At 40.3% G+C, this 20392-nt stretch overlaps 1 protein-coding gene across 13 annotated transcripts in view; it reads left to right on the forward strand.

Moving 5' to 3' along the window:
* Positions 1 to 20392, forward strand: part of Vsig1 (V-set and immunoglobulin domain containing 1) — a 165054-nt gene that overhangs the window by 132228 nt on the left and 12434 nt on the right. For 11 of the 13 annotated variants that reach the window (XM_050124025.1, XM_050124027.1, XM_050124026.1 and 8 more), the window contains 3 exons: positions 6953 to 7116; positions 10489 to 10596; positions 17789 to 17987. In XM_050124025.1, coding sequence (XP_049979982.1) covers positions 6953 to 7116; positions 10489 to 10596; positions 17789 to 17987 — 471 coding nt within the window. The remainder of the gene's footprint in view (positions 1 to 6952; positions 7117 to 10488; positions 10597 to 17788; positions 17988 to 20392) is intronic. The other 2 variants (XM_050124033.1, XM_050124038.1) reach the window with 1 other exon arrangement.

Raw genomic sequence — 20392 nt, forward strand, 5'->3', positions numbered from 1 at the left:
AGTACATGAACGGCTTGTATTATAAATATATACATATAAATCTATAATTTTACTGATGATAAATAGAATGGATATTCACTATATTTGAGAATGTGTACATTTATAAATGAAAATATAATCTTACCACTCAGATTTGAGTAAATTATCAATTTCTCTTTATAGGAATGGATACTGCATTCAAATGGAGCCTATGCCTTGTACCTCATTTTTTATTAAACAATGACTTAGCATGATGGTTGGATCTTGTTTGTAACTTTCAGTAGCTGGCCCAATCAGAGTGAGCCACAAACACCTGGGTATTTTTCTTAATTAGTGGTGTGGTTTTGTTGTCATTGTTTGACATATGCAGTGTTTTAGCGGGCCCAAAGCAAACTCGGATAACACAGCAGGTGACGAGGAAATGGAGTATAATATAATATCATCCACTGTAGTCGCATTCGTGGGAACGTCAGACAAAAGAAGATTTAGGTAATCTGTATGTGTTATTCACAGACATCCAAGTCACTTCACTGTCCTGAGCCATCAGCTGATGGCATGGCTGTAGGGAAACTGATAATGTCTCTCTAAAAGTACAGTTTCATGCTTAACCTGCATTTGTTTCATAGAAAGGCAATTTTTTTTGTATCAAACATGTTGCATAGTAAACATGTTATAAGAAAAATTCGCTACCCCCAAACCCAAACATCTGGAAATGATTTTCATAGTCACATTTAAAATCAAATTTCTGCACAGCTAATCAGGAAGACGTTAGTTTAATCAAAATACTTTCAGCGATGTCTGAGGTCTTACTTTAATTTCCATTTCAGCAAAACTAATTTTAGTTAAAACTTTCTCCTGCAAAAATTGATGCAGATCGTTTTAGCTCCATGTGATACGTAATTGTCACCTGGTGGAATATGTCATTCTTGTTTTCTTCTAAGGGAGGTATGCATTCAAAAGAAGTAATAGATTTGAATGTTGGTTTTGAAATCAAACGCAAAAATTGTATGATCCTTTGGTTATATTATTCTGCAACTAAAAAAAATGAAGCAACTTTACATGGAAGGGGGCAGAAATGAAATCACTTGAAATGCATCCAGTCAGTACAGCCAATTGGGCAGTATTTTTGCTGTGGCACAGTAGTAGTCTACTAACCCTCCAAATAAGCAAGGGCCTTACCCACATTTTAGGCATTAAATGGGTGCATAATCATCACCAAAATAGAGCACATTTAAACTCTTTAGAATGCTGATTAATTTAAGCATACACATCTTGAATTATTTTCCTTAGATGATAAACACTTATTTTTAGAAGCAGTCATGTACATTTCAAACACATTCACAGTTTTGCTTTGTTTATTAATTCAATCAAGTCATGGAGGAAGATTGTAAGTCAGGGTTTTGTTTTGTTTAAATCGAGTATTAGTCTTCAACCTGTTACTTATGTGCATTCGGTTAATGTGGGTATTTTTATTTTCTCAATTTTAAATATTGTTTTTAAATATAAAGTAAATTTAACTCAAAGAAAGAATTCTTTTTCTTCTGATATTCACAGAGCTACCTCCTGGTTAGTACTATGTTTGCCCTGTTCATTATCCACATGTGACTCTCTAAATTTAAATTAATTCAAGTTAAGTAAAATTACACCATGACCTCATCGGTTTTCCTAGCCACATTCCACGTGAGTAGTGACTACTGAACTGAATGGGGTGGAGCCAGAATATTTCCACGTCCACCTCCATCCTCAGCTTCACAGAAAGTTCTATTGGACGGTGGTGAGCTAGAGCATGATCTTAGAGGATTAAATAATATGCAGTAACAGAATGCTTTCTTTCTTTTCTTTACTATCCAGATCTTTATTTTCGATCACACTGTCCAATCCAAAGATACAAGGCTGTTTACAGAAGTGGTTTATTCTATGTACAAGACAGAAAACACAAAAGACTGATCCGAGCTAGTAAAGCACATTTGTGGGGCTCTTCAAAGGGACATAAGAGCCAACTGAAAGAATGGCCAAATGCCGAAAATTGAGAAATTAAAGTACGCGAGTTAATAAATAATACTTAGATTATAACTAAAACTAGAAAACCCTTGAACCCACAATGATATTTTTCCTGTGTAGAGCAGAATTGATGATAATGGAAATCATTTTTATATTCTGGGATAAGAAACACTATATCATTTTGATATATATTTGTCTCTTATCCTGGAATATCAAAATGATTGGGCAGTTGTATTTCAGGGACTCCGTTATTATGATTGCAGTTGTTTGAATCTCTGCTCTATTTACCTATTGCCATTATACTGAACATTCTTGTCATAATTAACTATATGCTTTTAAATATACTATTGATGTTAAAGAATGTGTGACATGTGCATAGTTCTTCTAAATGATGTGTCATATTCTATAGATTAGTATGATGTGTTTCAAAATAGAAAAATATTGATGTTTGTGTCACAAAGCACTGAAATATTGGATTTCCTTAAACAGATGAATTGAACAGTTGTGTCATGAAGGAAATATTTTTTAAAGTTTTTACAACTATTTTATGTGCATAAATGTTTTACCTACATGAATGTATGTGTACCATGTATGTTCCTGGTGCCTACGGAGTTTCGAAGAGGGCGTCCAATCTGGAATGTGATAGGGATAGTTGTGAGTCAGCATGTAGGTGCTGACAAGGATACCGGTGTCTTCTTGAAGAGTAAAAAATGCTCTAAACCACTGATCCATCATTTCTGATGGTTCATATTGTCTTATATTAAAATATAAGAAAAATCCATTTTTGAAGGCTCATCAGAAGTGTCAGTATATGTACTTGGTTTTTAGACTCTTGTTTCTCAGTGTTTTATTTTTCTGTCATCAGATTTCTTTGGAATATTCCTGAATCATCTTCTCCATTTATATTACTGTCGCTGAAAAGCAATGCTTGTGCTGAGATCATTGAGGGATTGACTTGTCTCTCTCTGGTCTCCTGGGACCTTATACCTTTTCTGTACATGTTTCTTCTCACCCTTTAAGAGTCAGGTTGTACAAACAAGACTATTTACTAGTTCTTGATTTACACTTGGAATTTGAAACCCTTGCTTCTGTGGTGATATATACACTTTTTTAGTGCTCATTGGTCTGAGCAGATTCTTCCCATGACTTCTTTCCCAATCATAACTCCTTTAATTTCCCACCAGAGCATAATCTTCCAATGTGAAGCAATTAAAGGCGCGTTTTCTGCCTGATGCTGTTGTTAGTACCTTGATAGCCAAAATACTCTGTTTTTTATCCTTTTTTCATATTTTTTTTTATTAAATTGCTTTTCCATTTTACATACCAACCTCAGTTCCCCTCCCTCCCCTTCTCCCACCCCTACTTCCCCTTTCCCATCCTGCATTCACTCCTCAGAAGGGGTAAGGTCTTCCTTGGGGAATCAACAAGGTCTGGTATACTAACTTGAGGCAGGACCAAATTTTAAAAAATAAATATAATTTATTTTTTCACTTTTTTGTTTGTTTGTTTGTTTTTGTTGTTTTTTGAGAAAAGGTTTCTCTGTGTAGTCCTGCCTGTCCTGGAACTCCCTGTATAGACCAGGCTGGCCTCAAACTCTGAGATGTGACTGCCACTACCTACTAAGATTAGGGGTGTGCACCACCACCATCTGGCTTCACTTCTAGGGAAAACCAAGGTATCTTCATTATTATGTTTTCTTTTCTCATTTACTTTCTTACAAACCCAGTGTTTTGGCAATTTGTCAAATCCTCTTCTACTAAATCATTTTCTGTATTGAATTCAGATATCCTGATTGTTTCATTGATTTCTGTAGAGCAGAGAAATCATACACCTGCCTGTGGTTCACTTTATTACAGGGACTTCTGGAGTATGATGTCCTTAAACAACCAAACATATGATATATTCAAACTGTTAACTCTCACAACCAGTGTGTAAATGATGTTCCGTGATAAAGTTTAGATTGATGCATGTCAAAGAGATACAAGCCAAACTGAATGAGCTCCAGGTAGTCAGTGCTGAGACATTTAGTCTATTATCATTACGGCAAGAAACAGTCAATCACAGCACTGGAGCAGTAGCTGACAGCTTTATGTCTTGATTCTCAGGCAGCAGGCAGAAAGAAAGACACGAGGCCTGGCATGGGCTGAGGTTTTTCTAAAGAAGTTTATTTGAAAAATGAAAAATTAAAAACAGAGCTCTAAGCTCTGTTGTTTATTGTCACTTTATGAAGGTTGGCCAATGCCTGAAAACTATCTGTTCCTCAGAATTTAAGAATTGTTTATGTTGCTGAATATGAGCAATATGAGCAATAAAATGGTCTGGTGATTTTGCTTTACCAATTGTTACCATGAGACAATGTATAGTGTTCTTAAAAATGTCTCATGTAAAGTTTGAAAATACTGTCTGAATTCCAATATGTAATTTCTGAGCTTATACAATCTCAAATTATTACAGGCATATGTGTCTTTTATGAAAAATAGGAAATGTTTGAATCAGATTTTATTGCTTATATCATTGAATTTCATTCACTACCACACTGATGGGCTAGAAATGGCTTTCTGTTGCTTTGACATGGCAGTCAGAGATTGGGACTCTCATTCAACATTGTCTCCCCAGTATTTAGCACAAAATTGATGTTCAACAGGTTCCAGTTAGATGGGAGGTGTCTGTAATATATCAGAACATCAATGATACTGTAACACATGCATCCCATATGTACAAGTATTTTTCAGTTAATTTTAAATGGAGAAACAAGAAGTCAAATAAGAGTCAGGCATTGTAGTCATCTATTTCTCTGAAGACTTTTTTCTGCATTGCTGGTGATCAAAATCAGGGCTTTACACATGCTAGCCAAGTACCCTGATCCATATTTTCAGTCCTGAAGACTTTTTTAATGTATAACTTCATCCTCAATTTCCTTTCCTCCACTTTGAATTATTTTTAAGTAAAATTAGATTATTTGTCTTCCCAAGAAACTCAAATGGAAATTATAGAACTAAAAAAATACAATAATAAAAATAAGAAACATGCTGATAGACTCAGAGGTACAGCAGAGATGACAGGAAATAGAATCTGTATCTGGTGAAACTATTGTTCAAGAATTAAGGGAAAATAATAATGAGATTCTCAGCCAAAGGGGGAAAATATCTTCATCTAGCAGGCATACCCTTGAAGAATGGCTCAAGGAATTACTTCTGAAATACAGAAGATGATAAAAAGAAAGATCTTAAAGCATTATGGAGACAAAAGGAACAAAAGAAAGGGCAGAAATATGAATATGTGTATGTGTGTGTCTGCTTTAACTCATAAATGCTGTGTGTCATATGTGATAATGGAAACAAAAACTACAGCACTCTCTTATACCATTATCTTGGACTTGAGACAATGACATGTAAATATTGAGAAGGTAAGTGGCCCTAAATGTAAGTGAAATTTACACATATCACTCCAACTAGTAAAATATTGACACCAGTAGATTGCTATGTGGTGTAGGAGGTCCTTCTGTCTATGTGTTGCTTTTATTGATTAATGAATAAAGAAACTGGCTTGGCCTATAGTAAGGTAGAACTTATATAGGCGGGGAAAACTAAGCTGAATGCTGGGAGAAAAGAGATGGAGTAGGAGAAAAGCCATGGAGCCACTGCCAGAAACAGATATGCCAAAACTTTGCTGGTAAGCCACTGCCACGTGGTGATACATGGATTAATAAAAATGGATTAAATTAATATGTAAGAGTCAGCCAATAAGGAGTTAGATCTAATGGGCCAAGCAGTGATTTAATTAATACAGTTTCTGTGTGGTTATTTCGGGAGTCTGGGCAGCCAGGAAATGAACAAGTGGCCTTACTACAACAAATTGGCATCCATTCACATATTCATAGTGGTTTATTTAATCTTTCATTTTGCAGTGCTGGGAATTGAACTCAGAGTCTTGTGCATGTTATGTGTATTACAGTACTTTAAATTATATCTTCTTGTATAGAGCGCACAACCAAACAATAGCATAATGGACGTTTTCCCCCAAGCACCTACAGAACATGGACTAAGAGAAACCACATACTGGGCCCTGAAAGCCTGAATTTAAAATAATGGAAATTGTGCACAGCATGGCATTTCAATATAATGCAACTAAACACAAACCAGTAATGAAGAGAATGAGGTTGTAGCTACTTAGTATGCCTACTTAGCATGCCCAAGTCTCTGTTTTTCATCTTCAACTCCATAAAAAGTTACTGATGTTCCTCAAAGTGGTTTATTTATGTGCAATATTTCTGTCTACATTTACTCTGTTAAAAATTAAAACAAAAAAATTAGGAAAATATACAACACATATTCCTTTAGTCACCAGATCAGTGACATTATTACCTGTTATTTAGATTTTGGTTCACTCCACTCATAAAAGGATGAAAGTGTAAAAGAAAACTGACATCTTAGTACAACCTTTGGATATAACAGATCTCCCAGTAAGCCCCTCACCCCCACCACATACAGTGGTCTTGGGTATAGAACTCATCTGGAATTTTTGTAGTTTGGGATTTGAAAGCCCTAGCAAAGCCTTAGCTTCTGACTTACCTAAGTTTTTTAAAATAAATGCTCTGTATTCAAGGATGACTGTATCATGGGAAATCTGTATTCAAGGACCACTGTATCATGGGAAATCTGAGTTGGTTGTTCTCCATCCTCAAGCCCTTTAGTGTCCTTGGGCAAGACTGTAAGGAGCTGTGTATAACCTGACCCATATATGAATTGCTAGTCCAGTGTCACTACCTCACTGTCACCTAGGTTTTGATCATCTTCATGTCATAACTTGTTAGAAAGTCTTCCCTGTGTTTATTGTCTGCCTCAGGTCTCCTGTATGTTTCATTCTGCTCTCTTCCCTGTCTTAGGGTCACTAGACAAGATGTTTTGTATTGTGTGATGAAAATGCCATTAGAACATATGTACTACTAATTATCTGATGCTTGTCTTTTCAGGTCACGTTAGTATGGTGCAAGTGACCATCCCAGACAGTTTCTTGAATGTGACTGTTGGATCTAATGTCACTCTGCTCTGCCTCTATACCACCACTGTGACATCGCTGGACAAGCTCACAATCCAATGGTCTTTCTTCCACAATAAGGACATGGAGCCAATTTCTGTAAGGATTCTCTAAATTATTCCCACTAAGTAGTTCTTTTTGAAAAGTGTTGGGATGAGCATATGAAGGAACAGTGAAATATGAAGGAACTAGTGAGAACAATGACAGAACTTGAGACACAGAGTTTTTAGATAGCTGTTTAGGGAAGACAGTCTATCTGAATGACGTGGTCTTTGTGTTCCCTTGTTTATGTTTGTCTGTTATCTCAATTTTGAATAGTCAACACCATATATATCATGTATTCCAGAATAGCCACAGGCTTCCTCGTCTGTGAAGTAAGCAGTATCTTTTTAAAAGATATCTTCCAAAAGTCTCCCCATTATTTCCAGAAGAATCTAGTTCACATGCCAACCCCTATGACTCTGCTTAATTTAATGACTGGGATCTGCCTGTGAAGGGAATTCACTCATTGTTCCAGATTGAGTCCTGACAATTAGAGATTCCACAGATCAGTGGAGAAGGATCATGGTAGCATTGAACCCTGTGTAATCGAGGGCAGCATGAGGTTAGAAGATAAAGAATGGAAGGGGTGAGTAAGGGGTTTGGGAGAAGTTGCCAGAATAGGGTGGATGAGCACCTATGGGGAAGGATGATGATTCCACAGGCAAAATGCCTATCGCTAGATTTTCTTCATTTGACTTTGAATAGTAATTATTTTTGAAAATTATCCCAAGAGCTAAAATTGTATTACAGAGAGGTGTGTACATCTGGGCACATGTGTATGCAAACGCACATACCATTTGTACCTTTATACATCTCTTGAAGAAAAAGATCTCCAGTTACCAGGTTCTCAAAATGATTCATGACCCCAAATAGAGAAGAGACAAGCACCGGTGGGGGCGGGGATAGTCAGCGGCTCCTGGGTTAGGCTTTGGAGGAAAAGGGAGCCTTGTTCATTAGAAAGATAAGGGAACATGGCCTAGAAGCAGAAGTGGAGGGAGAGGAAAGTAAGCTTGGAGGAACTACATCTTAGCCAGCTAAGCTTCTGCTTAGCTCACTGACTCTTTGTTGGTACTCAATTTCTTTACCTGAGACTGTGAACTTTTCCTTATCAAAGAGCACACCCACAGGGAGAGTCCTTCAGTGGTACCCTGTATTCAGCATTAAACAATTTTGTTTAATATTGGTTATGGTTAGACAATATTGGTATCGCTCCATGCCTCCCTCTCTTTCAAATACAGTAGAATGACAGTACTCATGGCGACAAGGCATATGAAAACACTTGAAAAATATAAAGCCCTCTCACTCTTATCCCATGCAAGCATCACCATCAGCAGCAAATAATAATACTAATGCTGGCCGGGCGGTGGTGGCGCACGCCTTTAATCCCAGCACTTGGGAGGCAGAGGCAGGCGGATTTCTGTGAGTTCGAGACCAGCCTGGTCACAAGAGCTAGTTCCAGGACAGGCTCCAAAACCACAGAGAAACCCTGTCTCAAAAAACCAAACCAAAATAATAATAATACTAATGCTGCCAGTTTCCATCCCCAAAGTGACCTGGCATGCTTGTGTCAACTAAAAAAGAATTGCTTTTTGCCCACAGGTTGTTTTCAATAATCACATGATTTGTTCTTTTAAAAATTTGATTTCTTAGTAGTCCTTTCCACACATTGTCCTTCTCTTTTTTCTAGTGGTAGCTGAATTTAGAGAGACCCCAGCATCTTTTGAAATGTCTTGTGCTTGATACTCAATGCAAGAAGTCCTCGACTTCCTGGAGGCCAGGCAAAGCGAATCTGAGCTCCAGAGTGCAGATTCTTCACTTTGCATCCCCTGATACTGGAATTTACAGAGCCACTTCTTGATTGAGCTCTAGCCGCTTAAAAGCTGGGAGAGAATTGTGACTAGCTCTGAATTTTTCTTAGGGAGAGACCGCAGGGCATGAAGCCGTAGCCAATTATCGTGCGTTTGGCTTGAGCTCGGGACTTCTCTTAGAACTTTTGAAAAATCTTTTGACAAGTATTTGATGAATTGCTTTCTCTACTTGCCAGATCAAATGAGGTCCTTTCCCCCGAGCTGCTAGATGAAAGGGAAAATGCTTGAGAGCGGCGCAAAGTCTGTGTGAGGATGACAAGGACGATCAGGGCTGCTTGAGGACAAGGAGGGTGAAAACACCTACCAAAGCAAAGCTTTCTTTTCTTCCTGTTGTTCCATCTTCCTTCAGCCTCCTTCCCATGCCCCATTCCCATCACAGCCCCCTTTGAGCCCCTACTCCAAGATAACTGGAGTTCCTCGCTTCCCTCCTTTTCTCCCCCTTCTTCCCTCTCGTCTCCTCTTCTACCATGCGCACATGGGCTTTTCTTTGGGCTCAGTTTGGAGTTCCAGTAGAAACTTCTGGATGGATATCAGTTCTGCTCCTCACTCTGCCACCTGTTTGCTGGCTGGATAACCCTGGGCAAATCACTTGACATTTTAGAAATTCAGATTTTCCCATCTGAAAAATGGGGCTACTTACCTATCTTAACAGCTTTAATGAAAAAAATTGAATGACATTGTTCTTGTGAAACAGTAGGAAGCCTTCTATACTGCAAACATTCAGTTAATATGAGCTATTATCATTACTATCACCATTCATTAAAATTTGATTTTGCAAAATTATCTCATTCATGTCCCAGCTATATCAGAGGGACCAGGAAAACCAGCCCAACAAGATACACTTAGTATAACTATGTAACTCAGCCATGACAGCTCTTCAAGGATTTCCTGGCCTTGAACCCCCAATTGCTCTCCCTACCAGATCCCTAATGGCTAGAGGGAGAACCCAAACCCTTTTCTTCTGCTACTTCCCATTCCTGAGCAGAACTTGTTCAGCTAAGAGTTCATAGACATCCTGAGTTGAGATACTATCTTTCAAAATACAATTTGGCTTTGACTCCTGGTGCCTTCCTGCTCATTTTAATGAATTCAGACTTGTGTAGAACATGTTGTAAGTTTTTCTAGTGAATGCTGGTGGGGTATTTGGGGATGCTAAAAAGAAACCACTAGGCTGTAGCGGTAACTCAGTTGGTAGTATGATTTCCTAGTATGCATGAAGCCCTGTGTTCAGTCCCCAGCACCACATAAAGCAGGCATGGTCACACATGCCTGTAATTCTAGGACTCAGGAGGTGGAAGAAGGAGGATCAGAAATTCAAGGTTGCTAATGGCTTCCTAGCAAGTTAAAGGCCAGTCAGTGATACATGAAATGCTCCCTGAAGTCACCATCCCCCCACACGTATCTGTCATAGAGACTGCTGTTTATATAACATTCTGTGACCTATGAGAGTAAGGTATTGCTAGACTGACCACTGAGTGATTTAATGCAACTCCTGAGTTGATATAGCAATATAGCATGTAGCATTCGGCTCTCAGATCCACCCGTTTCTGCTCAAACACAGCATGGCTCGCACCCCAATACTGAGGGTATGGAGGAAAAGGCAGGCAGTCAGTGTCTAAATATGGCGCATGCAAGAGACGCACGGGGAAGATGTAGCTGGACCTCTCAGGTAAGAAAACCCATTGATGTACTACTAGACCCTCCACTAATTGCAGTCTAGGACACTAGCACCTGCCTTAGGAGTGGGGTGGGAGGGTTTACATTTGATAACAATACAGATCAGTGCAAGTCCTATATACATCTGGGGAAGTTTATTTCGTTGTGGTTTGGTTTTTGATACAGGACCTTGCTATAGAATACAGGCTGGCCTTGAACTTGGAATCCTCCTGCCTCAGCCTCCTAAGTACTGGAATTAAGGTGTATATCATAAAAACTAGAAAAGTGTGGCCTTGAGAGATGGCTCCGCAGTTAAGAGAGCTTGCTGATATTACAGAAGACCTGAATGTGATTCCCAGCAGCCATGTTAGATGGTTCACAATTGCCGGGAACTCTAACTCCAGGAGATCCAACAATTTCTTCCAGCCTCCTTGGGCACCTTCCCACCCATGCAGATAACCCCATATAGATACACACACATACATAAAAATAACTTTTAAAAAATAGAATAAAACCTAGAGAAGTTTTGAGTTTACCTTCTCATGCCCATGCCTGGAACGCTATTATTTTTTAATTAATTAACTAATTTATTTATTTTAAAACAATCTTTTCTCATTTTACATACCAATCCCAGTTCTCATTACTTCCCCTCCTCTCACTCCCTCCACCTCCCCCCACCCTCATCCACTCCTCAGAGAGGGTAAGGCTTCCTTCCCATGGGGAGTTAACAAAGTCTAGCACATGGCTTGAGGCAGGCCCAAGGCCCTCCCCACTATATCCAGGCTGAGCTAGGTATCCCTCTAAAGAGAACTTCTTAATCCTCTTCCAAAAGATTCAGGGTGATGGTGGTGCACGCCTTTAATACCAGCACTTGGGAGGTAGAGGCAGGTGGATCTCTGTGAGTTTGAGGCCAGCCTGATCTACAGAGCAAGTGCCAGGACAGGCTCCAAAGTTACACAGAGAAACCCTGTCTCGAAAAACAAAAACAAAATTTAAAAAGGTTCAGGCCCTAGAGCTGCTCTGATCAGGCTGGTGGCCAGCTTTTGCCACACGTCTGTCTCCTCCTCCTCAAAGTCATTGCATTAAATAGCAATTGACTCCAGGGCCTAGAGTTTCTCAGTACCCAGGGCCAGATTCTGTGTTTCATTGAATGTCCTCGCTAGGGAGGTCCCTTTGGCGCATGGAAACTGCTCTTGCCACACGTTCTCCGATCCTGAGGACAGAAACTATCCATTTGGTCCTCCCTTCAGAAATGTCCTGTGTTCAGAAATACGGAGAGCTTGGCAGCATCCCTCGGGCGATACCTTTTTCTGGAAACTCACCTGGCACAAGCAGGCTAACAAGGAAGTTTGGGGAGATCTGGTGCCCCTCGGCCATAGATTCTTCCCTTTCCAGGCTAGCTTGTTATGCTAGAGCTAGAGACAACACTGACATGAATAAAAGGCACACTGACCCTGTTTAGCGTGGGTCCATTAGACAGTGCTCCCCTACAGTCCTCGCAATAGAAGAAATTCTTCACCACTCTCATATCCACAGCATGTCTACACAATTTAGACAAGTCCTTCCCCTAAATCTATTGTCTTCATATTTTCTGGCTTCTTACATTTTGAAACCATTTTTTCCTGTAGGTTACATCATTTCAAATGGTTCTGTAATCTTGGTGTGTGTGTGTGTGTACGCGCACGCGCGTATTCCATCACTTCAGGGAAATTTAATAATGGAGAGGGTATTGATTTTATTGTTTTAGAATCTCTAGCCCCTAGTGACATTTGGTGGGTGCTGGCTTAGTTAGAGCTACTAAATGTTCTGCAACACATGCAGCAAAGCCATGCAGCAAATCGTCCCAAATGCTACTGTGGCTGTCAGGGAAGACCACTACAAGGCTTCCATCTCTTCTCACTGGTGTTTATCTGCTCTGGAGTTTACTTCATTTCTGTTGAAGAAGTGCCCCTAGTCAGGGATCACCCATTAGTTCAACCAAAAATTATGCAAAGCAGTCCCTCAAACGGTGCATGGCTCAAGCAATAACGAGCTGGTGAAATGGGACAAGAGAGCCTTTCCTGCAGTATCCTGTTTCTAGTCTGTACAATCCTAGCCTTAGCAGTGCAGGCCAGACAGCATTCTGGGCCTGAACCCTCTGCTGCTTTCCCACCCTTGCCTAGCTGCTTTAGGAGCAAGGCCGGAAAGCAGGGAGCTGGAAGGGAGGAAAAGGAAAGAATGTGTGGTTTAGCTATGGACGCCCAGGCTTCCATATCTCCCAAAGGAACCTGGAAAGCAGCTCTGGAAGCTAATGGCAGTTAGTAAAGCCCACTCTGACTCCAATGGAAAGCAGATGGGGGTCCTTTCAAGCCTTCCTGCTCATACCCCAAGCTTCTTGTTTGGGAGTGGGAGTGCGAACTGGAGGAAACAACTGGTTGCCAGCTGTGCAGCCTTGTGTGACTAGGAACTTGGCATGATGGGCCGAGGAAGGCGGCCGTGTAAAGATACAGAGCAGCCTGCGGCACAGCTGGAGAATGTGGAGTGTATGGTGTGGCCAAACTGTTCAGTATTCGAAGCACCAGACCAGGAAACGGCACCAACGGGCAGGAGGGAGGAGAGGGAGATGGCCGCAGGCAGTGGAACAGCCCCAAGGGGAAGGTAAATCATCAGCCTTGTCTCTGGCAGGACTGAGAGTGCTACTTAATGCTCACAGTAGGAGCCGAGAGACTTGGGTTCCAGGTTTGACTAGGAATTGGCTCTCTGACCTTGGGAAGAATCATTTCCTCTATCAGGGCCTCAGTGTCCTCGCAATAGATGAGAATGAATTCGAATTTGCAAACTGGAGGCTCGGGGCCTGGTTTGGCCAGCAGATATATTGTGATTGGCTAGGCCAGCATTTTGTTTCTATAGGGTATGCCAGCTCCTCCATATACCATGGTCCCCTCTGGCCTACTCCTACTTCTAGACCCTGTGCTACCTTTGTCTCATATGCCCAATATCCACCAGGCTCCTGAAGGCTCCTGAACCTTAGTGACATGAACTGAGTGATCTCAAAGAGGATCTAGACTCTACCAGGCTTCTGTGACTCTACCCACCAGCCACCAGCGTGGCAAAGAGGGCAGGAAGAAGAGACATTGACATAAAGCGGGACTCTGTCATGAACATGGGCACAGGCAGCAATGGATAGAATTTTGAACAAGTACTACTTTAGGAAACATGGGGATGGATTTTCTTAAAGCCGGGCTCCTCTCATCCTTGCAAGGATGCGGCCTGTTGAACACAGGAGGCTTTTCCTTGGCCTCAGTAGCTCTGATCTCCAAACTGATAATACTTTTTCTTCGCAAAGGATGTCAGCCACCTAGTGGTATGGGCCGTGCCTTGGCTGTTGTTCAGCTTTAACTTTTTTTTTCTTACTTAGCTTTGATCTTTTAAGTATTACTCTTTGTGGAAAATGAAACCAACTTGTAGCCCTTCCAGAGTGATTAGATAAGCAGTTTGGAGAAAACATTCCTTTCTTGTTTTCTTCCCAAGGACAGAGTTAGCAGGGCAGACTTGCTCAAGCAGAATGCCCCTTCTGTATATCTGGCTATCTAATGCTTGGAACTTCCTTTCCCAGACAGCAGCCTAAACTCAAGGCCTTTACTTTTTAGGTCTCCTGTCGTATCCCTGTAGTATCTATCATCTGTGAGGGAAATATTGATTAGACTACAGTGTAAGAAGCAGGATAGAAGGGGGATGGGGGGCTTTCATAGGTAAGGCACACATCTGAGATCTAGGCCTGTGCCACCCTGCCTGGTCTCTGTTGTTGCACCCCTCCATGTCCTAGTCCTTGCCTTAAAAGTATTCTGTAACCTTCATTTCTACATAATCAAGGTCCCTTCACCTAGCTCCTCTAGGACTTCCTGTGGCAGGACTGATGCTGTATCTCACTGTGACATCATCAGATGTCACAAAGCAGGGCTGGCCTGCCTCCTCTTGGGAGCAGAGGGACTGAGCAGAGGCTTAGGTTAGAAAGGACTGTCTTGATGTGTTCCAGGTAAGTGACCACAGGACCTCACGCTGTTCATTAAGAAGTAAATATATTTTAGTGTTTCCTGCTGGCGTAGCACAGTCCTTTGATAAGTTAAATCTATCCCTGTCTCATTTGAATACCTTGAGTTAATCGTAGCTTTCTGGGTTCTCGGTCAAACGCATGTCGTCAGGGTTTCAGTTCCGGAGGCATGAATAAGCGAAGTATAGGATACTGTATTTGGGGCAGGAAAGAATGTTAGAGGAGACAAAGGAGAGAATAAGTTCCTTTCACTTTAATTATGCTCATTTTTTTAAATTTCCCCTCAAAATTCTGCTTGTTGGTCTTGCTTTAACATTGCCTTTCTGCGTAAAGGGGAAGAGGTTTGAAGTGCACTAGATAACATCTTTTGGTTTTTCTGACTGTTTTCTCTTTTTTAATAGATTGGGTAAAGAGCCCTGGGCAAGGAATTAGGGAAACTAGTTCTACTTCTGCTTAAACTTATTTTGCTTTTGTGTTTCACCCTTTTGTTCCCCACCGAGGGTGGAAAATAAGACATCCATGCTAGGCAAGCGCTCTGCCATTCAACGTCACACCCATCCCTCAACTTACTTTTAACATTTTTGAAATCCTCTCCTGGCTTCAGTTTCTTGTTTAAAGTCAGGCTAATGAAGTAAATTAACTGGAAGAGCCATCTAGAAGATTTTATGAAAATAACTTGTCTCATTAGACTACAGCAATCCCAATTTACGGGACATAAGCACCAATTGTGGAATGACACACATTTATATTAATTTCGCAAACTGTGTACATAGAATGTGTGTATTGGGAAGGGAACTGATTGTATTACCTCATCTAGTGATTCCCAAGGTGCAGCCACTCATGCCCCAGCCTCATAATTTCTGTCATACTCGTGTATCCCCAGAACTGTTTTTCAGTTAATCCTTTCTATATTGACTGAGACTTTTTAAACCCAAAGACCTTAGTGTCACCTAAGCAACAATGTGTATGAAATTACATATTTGCTATGATCCATGTGCTTCTCTTGTGTATATTAAAATTAGTAGGTTTTCATGTGGACTTCACTGAAAATCACTGTCCTACTTGGTTCTAGCTCCTTGTGCATATATGAAAACTAAAAGGTTAGAGAGATTAGCTATCTTTGCCTCTTATCACTCAGCAAGTTGCTATGGAGACATAATTAGGGAATACCTCATGTGACTACATCACATCAGAGGCAGAGCCGTGGGGAAAGCCTAGATCTTGTGACACTTAGTTCAGACTTCTCTCAACATCACTCTTATCCCATGGTTGCCATTAATACCTAAGAGCCATGCAATTTAATGTAAATGTAAGTAGAATTCAGATCTTTCTTTAATCAATTATTTTATTGTAAAATTTATTTTTAATAATGTTGCTAAATACTAGTATCTTTATTATTTTTAAATTTTGTATATGTGTACTGTATTAAATTATTTCTTTGCTCTCTTTCCTGTCTTCCTCTCCCTTATCTTCCCTTCCCCTGTGGTCCCTCTCAAATTCATGTGCTTTTCTTTAATTATTATTATTACATATATAAGAGTAAATATATAAATACAACCTGTTGGGTCCATATAGCGTTGTCCATATGTATATATTTTTAGAGCTGGCCACTTGGTACTGAATAACCAATTAGGAGGCTCATCCCTGGGAAATACTGATTCTCCCTCTTTCTGCAGTCACTAACTCCTTGTAGCTTTTCTTTATACAATGTGTTTTGAGCATATTTGCCCCCTGTACACTTTTCCCAGATCCACCCGCTTCCCTACCCACCCGATTTTGTGTCCTCTCTTTTGCTACCCATCAAATCCAATCTGCACTGCCTATATATTCTTGCATGGGTGGCCTTCCATTGGAGGGTGGTTGACTTATCAGGGACAACACTCTTAAAACTGGCTCTTTCTCTCTCAGCAGCTATCGGTTGCCAGTTGCTCCTTAGGTAGGAGTGGACTTCATGCCCATCTTTCCCCTCCATGGAGGATTTGGTCTTGCTTGAGCATTCATGAGAGTGTTTGTAAAGACAGTCTTGCTATTTAGCTTAGGTGGTCCCCAAGAGACTGAGACTGCAGGTTTATGTCCCTGCTTGGCTCAGGTTCAGTACATTGTAAAGATAACAACAGCAGCAACAAGTGAATCCTGGGCCTTCAGATGTGTCACCCGAAGTTCTTAGCTCTGCTATTTGACATGGAGAGAAAGATGGCAGGTAACATGGACCAAGCACACTGTAGGCCTTTTGCTGGTTTACCTGGTTTTATCCTACCATGGCTACTATGAGAGAATGAGAACACTTGATTTCTCACAGAATAGTCTGCCCTGAAGTATTTTACTTCTAACAAACAGAATGTATCCAAGTGCACAATCTGAGAGATATGTATGCGTGAAAGAAACATGAACATTTGAGCTTTTAGGGAGAACAGTCTCAGTGGGCAAGATAAACTCAAATCAGAAGTTCATAAAGTAGAAATACCTCTTGAGATCTATCTTATGTACCGGTGAGTTTCTTCCAGGTAGACTAAGCAGGTGAATGCTTGTTTTCCTAGCCAAAGGTTAGAAGTTAAATCCTCTGAACTCCAATTGTCTCTTTTTCTGTAAAATAAGCTTCCTAGTCTCTGATCTAGTGACATCACAGAGCTAGAGGCAAATGAGGTAATGACATATGCAGTCAAAAAGTTAAATGCCCCACCAAACTGAGAAATCTTGGCTACAGGGACCACAGATAGAAGAGACTTTCTGGAAATTTCTCCTCATTCTGGATTATAGTAAGGAGTGGCAGGCTATGTTCCTGCCCGGATCCCACAAGTCTAGCTTAGCCCCGGAAATAATAACACACAAATTGTATCCTTTTAAATACTGTCTGGCCCATAAACTCTAGCCTCTTACTGGCTAACTCTCACATCTTGCTTAACCCATTTCTATTCATGTGTGTAGCATCACAAGGTCGTGCCTTACTGGGAAGGATTCTAGCCTGCTTCCATCTCGGAGAGGAGAGCTATGGCGACTGACCTCATTGCCTTCTTCCCAGCATCCCGTTCTGTTTATTCCGCCTACCTAATTTTCTGTCCTATTAAAGGGCCAAGGCAGTTTTTTTATTTAACCAATGAAATCAACACAAAACAGAAGACTCTCCCATATCACTGGATACTCTCAGGTTCTTAGTTTTACTATTTTTCTACACTAGATTTACTACTATGAAGGCGGACAAGCTTCGGCTATTGGGCAATTCAAGGATCGAATTATAGGGTCAACTAATCCAGAGAACGCATCGATCACCATATTGCAGATGCAACCAGCAGACAGTGGAGTTTACATCTGTGATGTCAACAACCCTCCAGATTTTGTCGGCAAAAACCAAGGCATTCTTGCTGTCAGTGTTTTAGGTATGGGCATTCTTTTCATGTGTTTTGTTTTCTTGAAGCAACTAAAGACAGTGAATTCGTCAAAGCACTGGGTTATGGTGTCAGTTATGTCCCTGAGGCTAAATATTCTCCCTGCTCCCTTGACTGCCAGAGACCATTTTATTAATTTAAGATTTATCTTATCAGTAGAGAGTTTTCCAACTTAATCTGTATAGTGATACCTAAAAATTATCATAAAATGTACAGAAACAATAGGATCCCTAGCTTGAAAGGATACAGTGAGACAAACTTTGTCCCACCAAATGATCACCAATGAGCTCTTCCAGGAGGAACTTGTAATTAAAGCCACACTTAATTACAAGAAACAATTGTCAACCTACTTATTCCCTTTTTCAAGCCAACCACTGTTCTTACCAAGAAGTGATTCTTTCAAAGGCAGAAACATCCACTTCGTTTATATTTATTTTTTATTATATTTTGTTTTGTTTTGAGGCAGAGTCTCATGAAACCATAGCTAGCTCTAGCTAGCCTTGAGCTTGGTATGTAACTATTTAATTTGATTTTTTATCCGTGGAGGGGGGGGGCTCACTTTTTAAAAATGCTAATGATATTTTGAAAATGTTACTTGTTAAGGCATTATTGAGAATTAAGTTATGATAAACACGTATTTATTATATGATACTGGACAAGTCACATTTACTTTCAAACTAGACTTGGAAGAGCTTATTTATTCAGGATTTATGGTGTCCCTACTTTGTAAAAGGAAATAAAGGCTTCGTGGTGATGGAGACATGGCTTCTGCCCATAAGGAATACACAGTTTGTTTGCTTTCTAGGGATCCTTCAAACTCCAGAGAACACAGCAGGGCTTGAGTACCTATTTACAGACTCTAAAGTAGAAGGTATTAAAGGGAGGGGAACGGGCTTGAAGCCCTTACCAGCAGCCCGAATGGAGCTGGCCTAGTCATTGCTCCCGTCCGCTTGAGTATATGAATCATTGGAAAGGAAGCAGTAGACCAAGTCAGCTACTAGATAGTTGGTTTAAAGAAGCAACAAATACACATCCACAGTTGTCTTGCTACCTATGTGATTTTAAAAGTCACCAATTGATGCTTACTGTGAGGTCTGCCATCGTATTTACCCTCCTAAGTAAGAGGGAAATGTTACATTGGAGCTAATGTTTAAGAGAGGGTTTTCTCAAATCAGTTGTATTTTATTGTGCTGAGCCTTGTGCTTGGCATTGGAGCGTAGGAATAGATGAACCCATTGCTAGGACAATTTGTGTGACAGTTCATAAGATCAGTCATATGGGGGAAAACTGTGGTAAGAATGCCAAGAACCACGAGACGGAAAATCAGTAAACTTAGGTTCTAGACCTTTTTCTGTTCCTGGTGACCTCATACAATGCAGTCCACTACTCTCTGGCCACTGTAAGATAGATTTTAAGTCTGTCTTCTTTACTGATTTATTATGAGAATCCAATTAGGTGCTGGGGATTAAAGAGCCTTTTAATGTTCAAGTAATTTGAGGGATTAATCGTCTAATGATTTTCTGTTGCCTCTGTGTCTCTGGGGTGATCTGAGCAGAAGCAATTTTCAAGAAAAGCCTTGGAAATAGCCCTGAGATAAGCTAGACAAGAAGGTTAATATTCTTAAATTTGAAGTTCAGAGGATTCCCAGTGAATTTCCACAAGTCAAAGATATCTTAAGCTAGTTTTTTTTTCTTCCCTTTGAGTCTTTGGGTCAGATAAGTCTTGCCATGAGTTTGTCATGATTTTTCTTGAAGCAGTCAGAAACCATAAAATAAAGATACTAAACAATCTATGGGATTTCCTTCCACAGACATACTCAAAAATTCCATTTTCATTAATTCAGAAAAGAACAAGGTTTTCCTATGAGTTTCAACTTTCCAGAAATGAGTGGTAGTAAATTATCTCTAAATTTTCAAAGTCTGTTCACAATTCTCAAGTCCCATTGCACATGAACACCCTGATTGGGCCTGGGACAAGTAGAGATGGGTGGGTCGGAGGGGGCAGTTGTACGGAGAGTTAACTGATACACCGCCGAGGATGGTTCTTCATAGCACTACATTAAAAGAATCTGTTTATTGTAATGAACTCACAAATAAAAATGCCCCACAGGTAGATTATGGTAACCACTCAAACACTTACCCAGGCCCAAGCTCAATGCAACCCAATGATCTTACGAAAAGTTAGAATGGCCATGCTGAAGTCATGGAGCTTTGCTCTTAGGCCTTTCCCCTTTCAATGTCAGTTACGCATTATAAAAAGGAAAATCTATGAGTCAGTTGAAACTAGAAAACCAATTAGCTGTATATTCTCTTTTATGATTCCTGTGTCCTTTTGCCTGCATTCCATCTCTTCTCATCACCTAATAGTACCCTTTCTTGGTCTCCTTTCTAAATGCT

Source organism: Alexandromys fortis, unplaced genomic scaffold, assembly GCF_014885135.2.
Source record: "Alexandromys fortis isolate MF-2015 unplaced genomic scaffold, M_Fortis_MF-2015_v1.1 scaffold_195, whole genome shotgun sequence".
NCBI classification, from domain to species: Eukaryota; Metazoa; Chordata; class Mammalia; order Rodentia; family Cricetidae; genus Alexandromys; species Alexandromys fortis.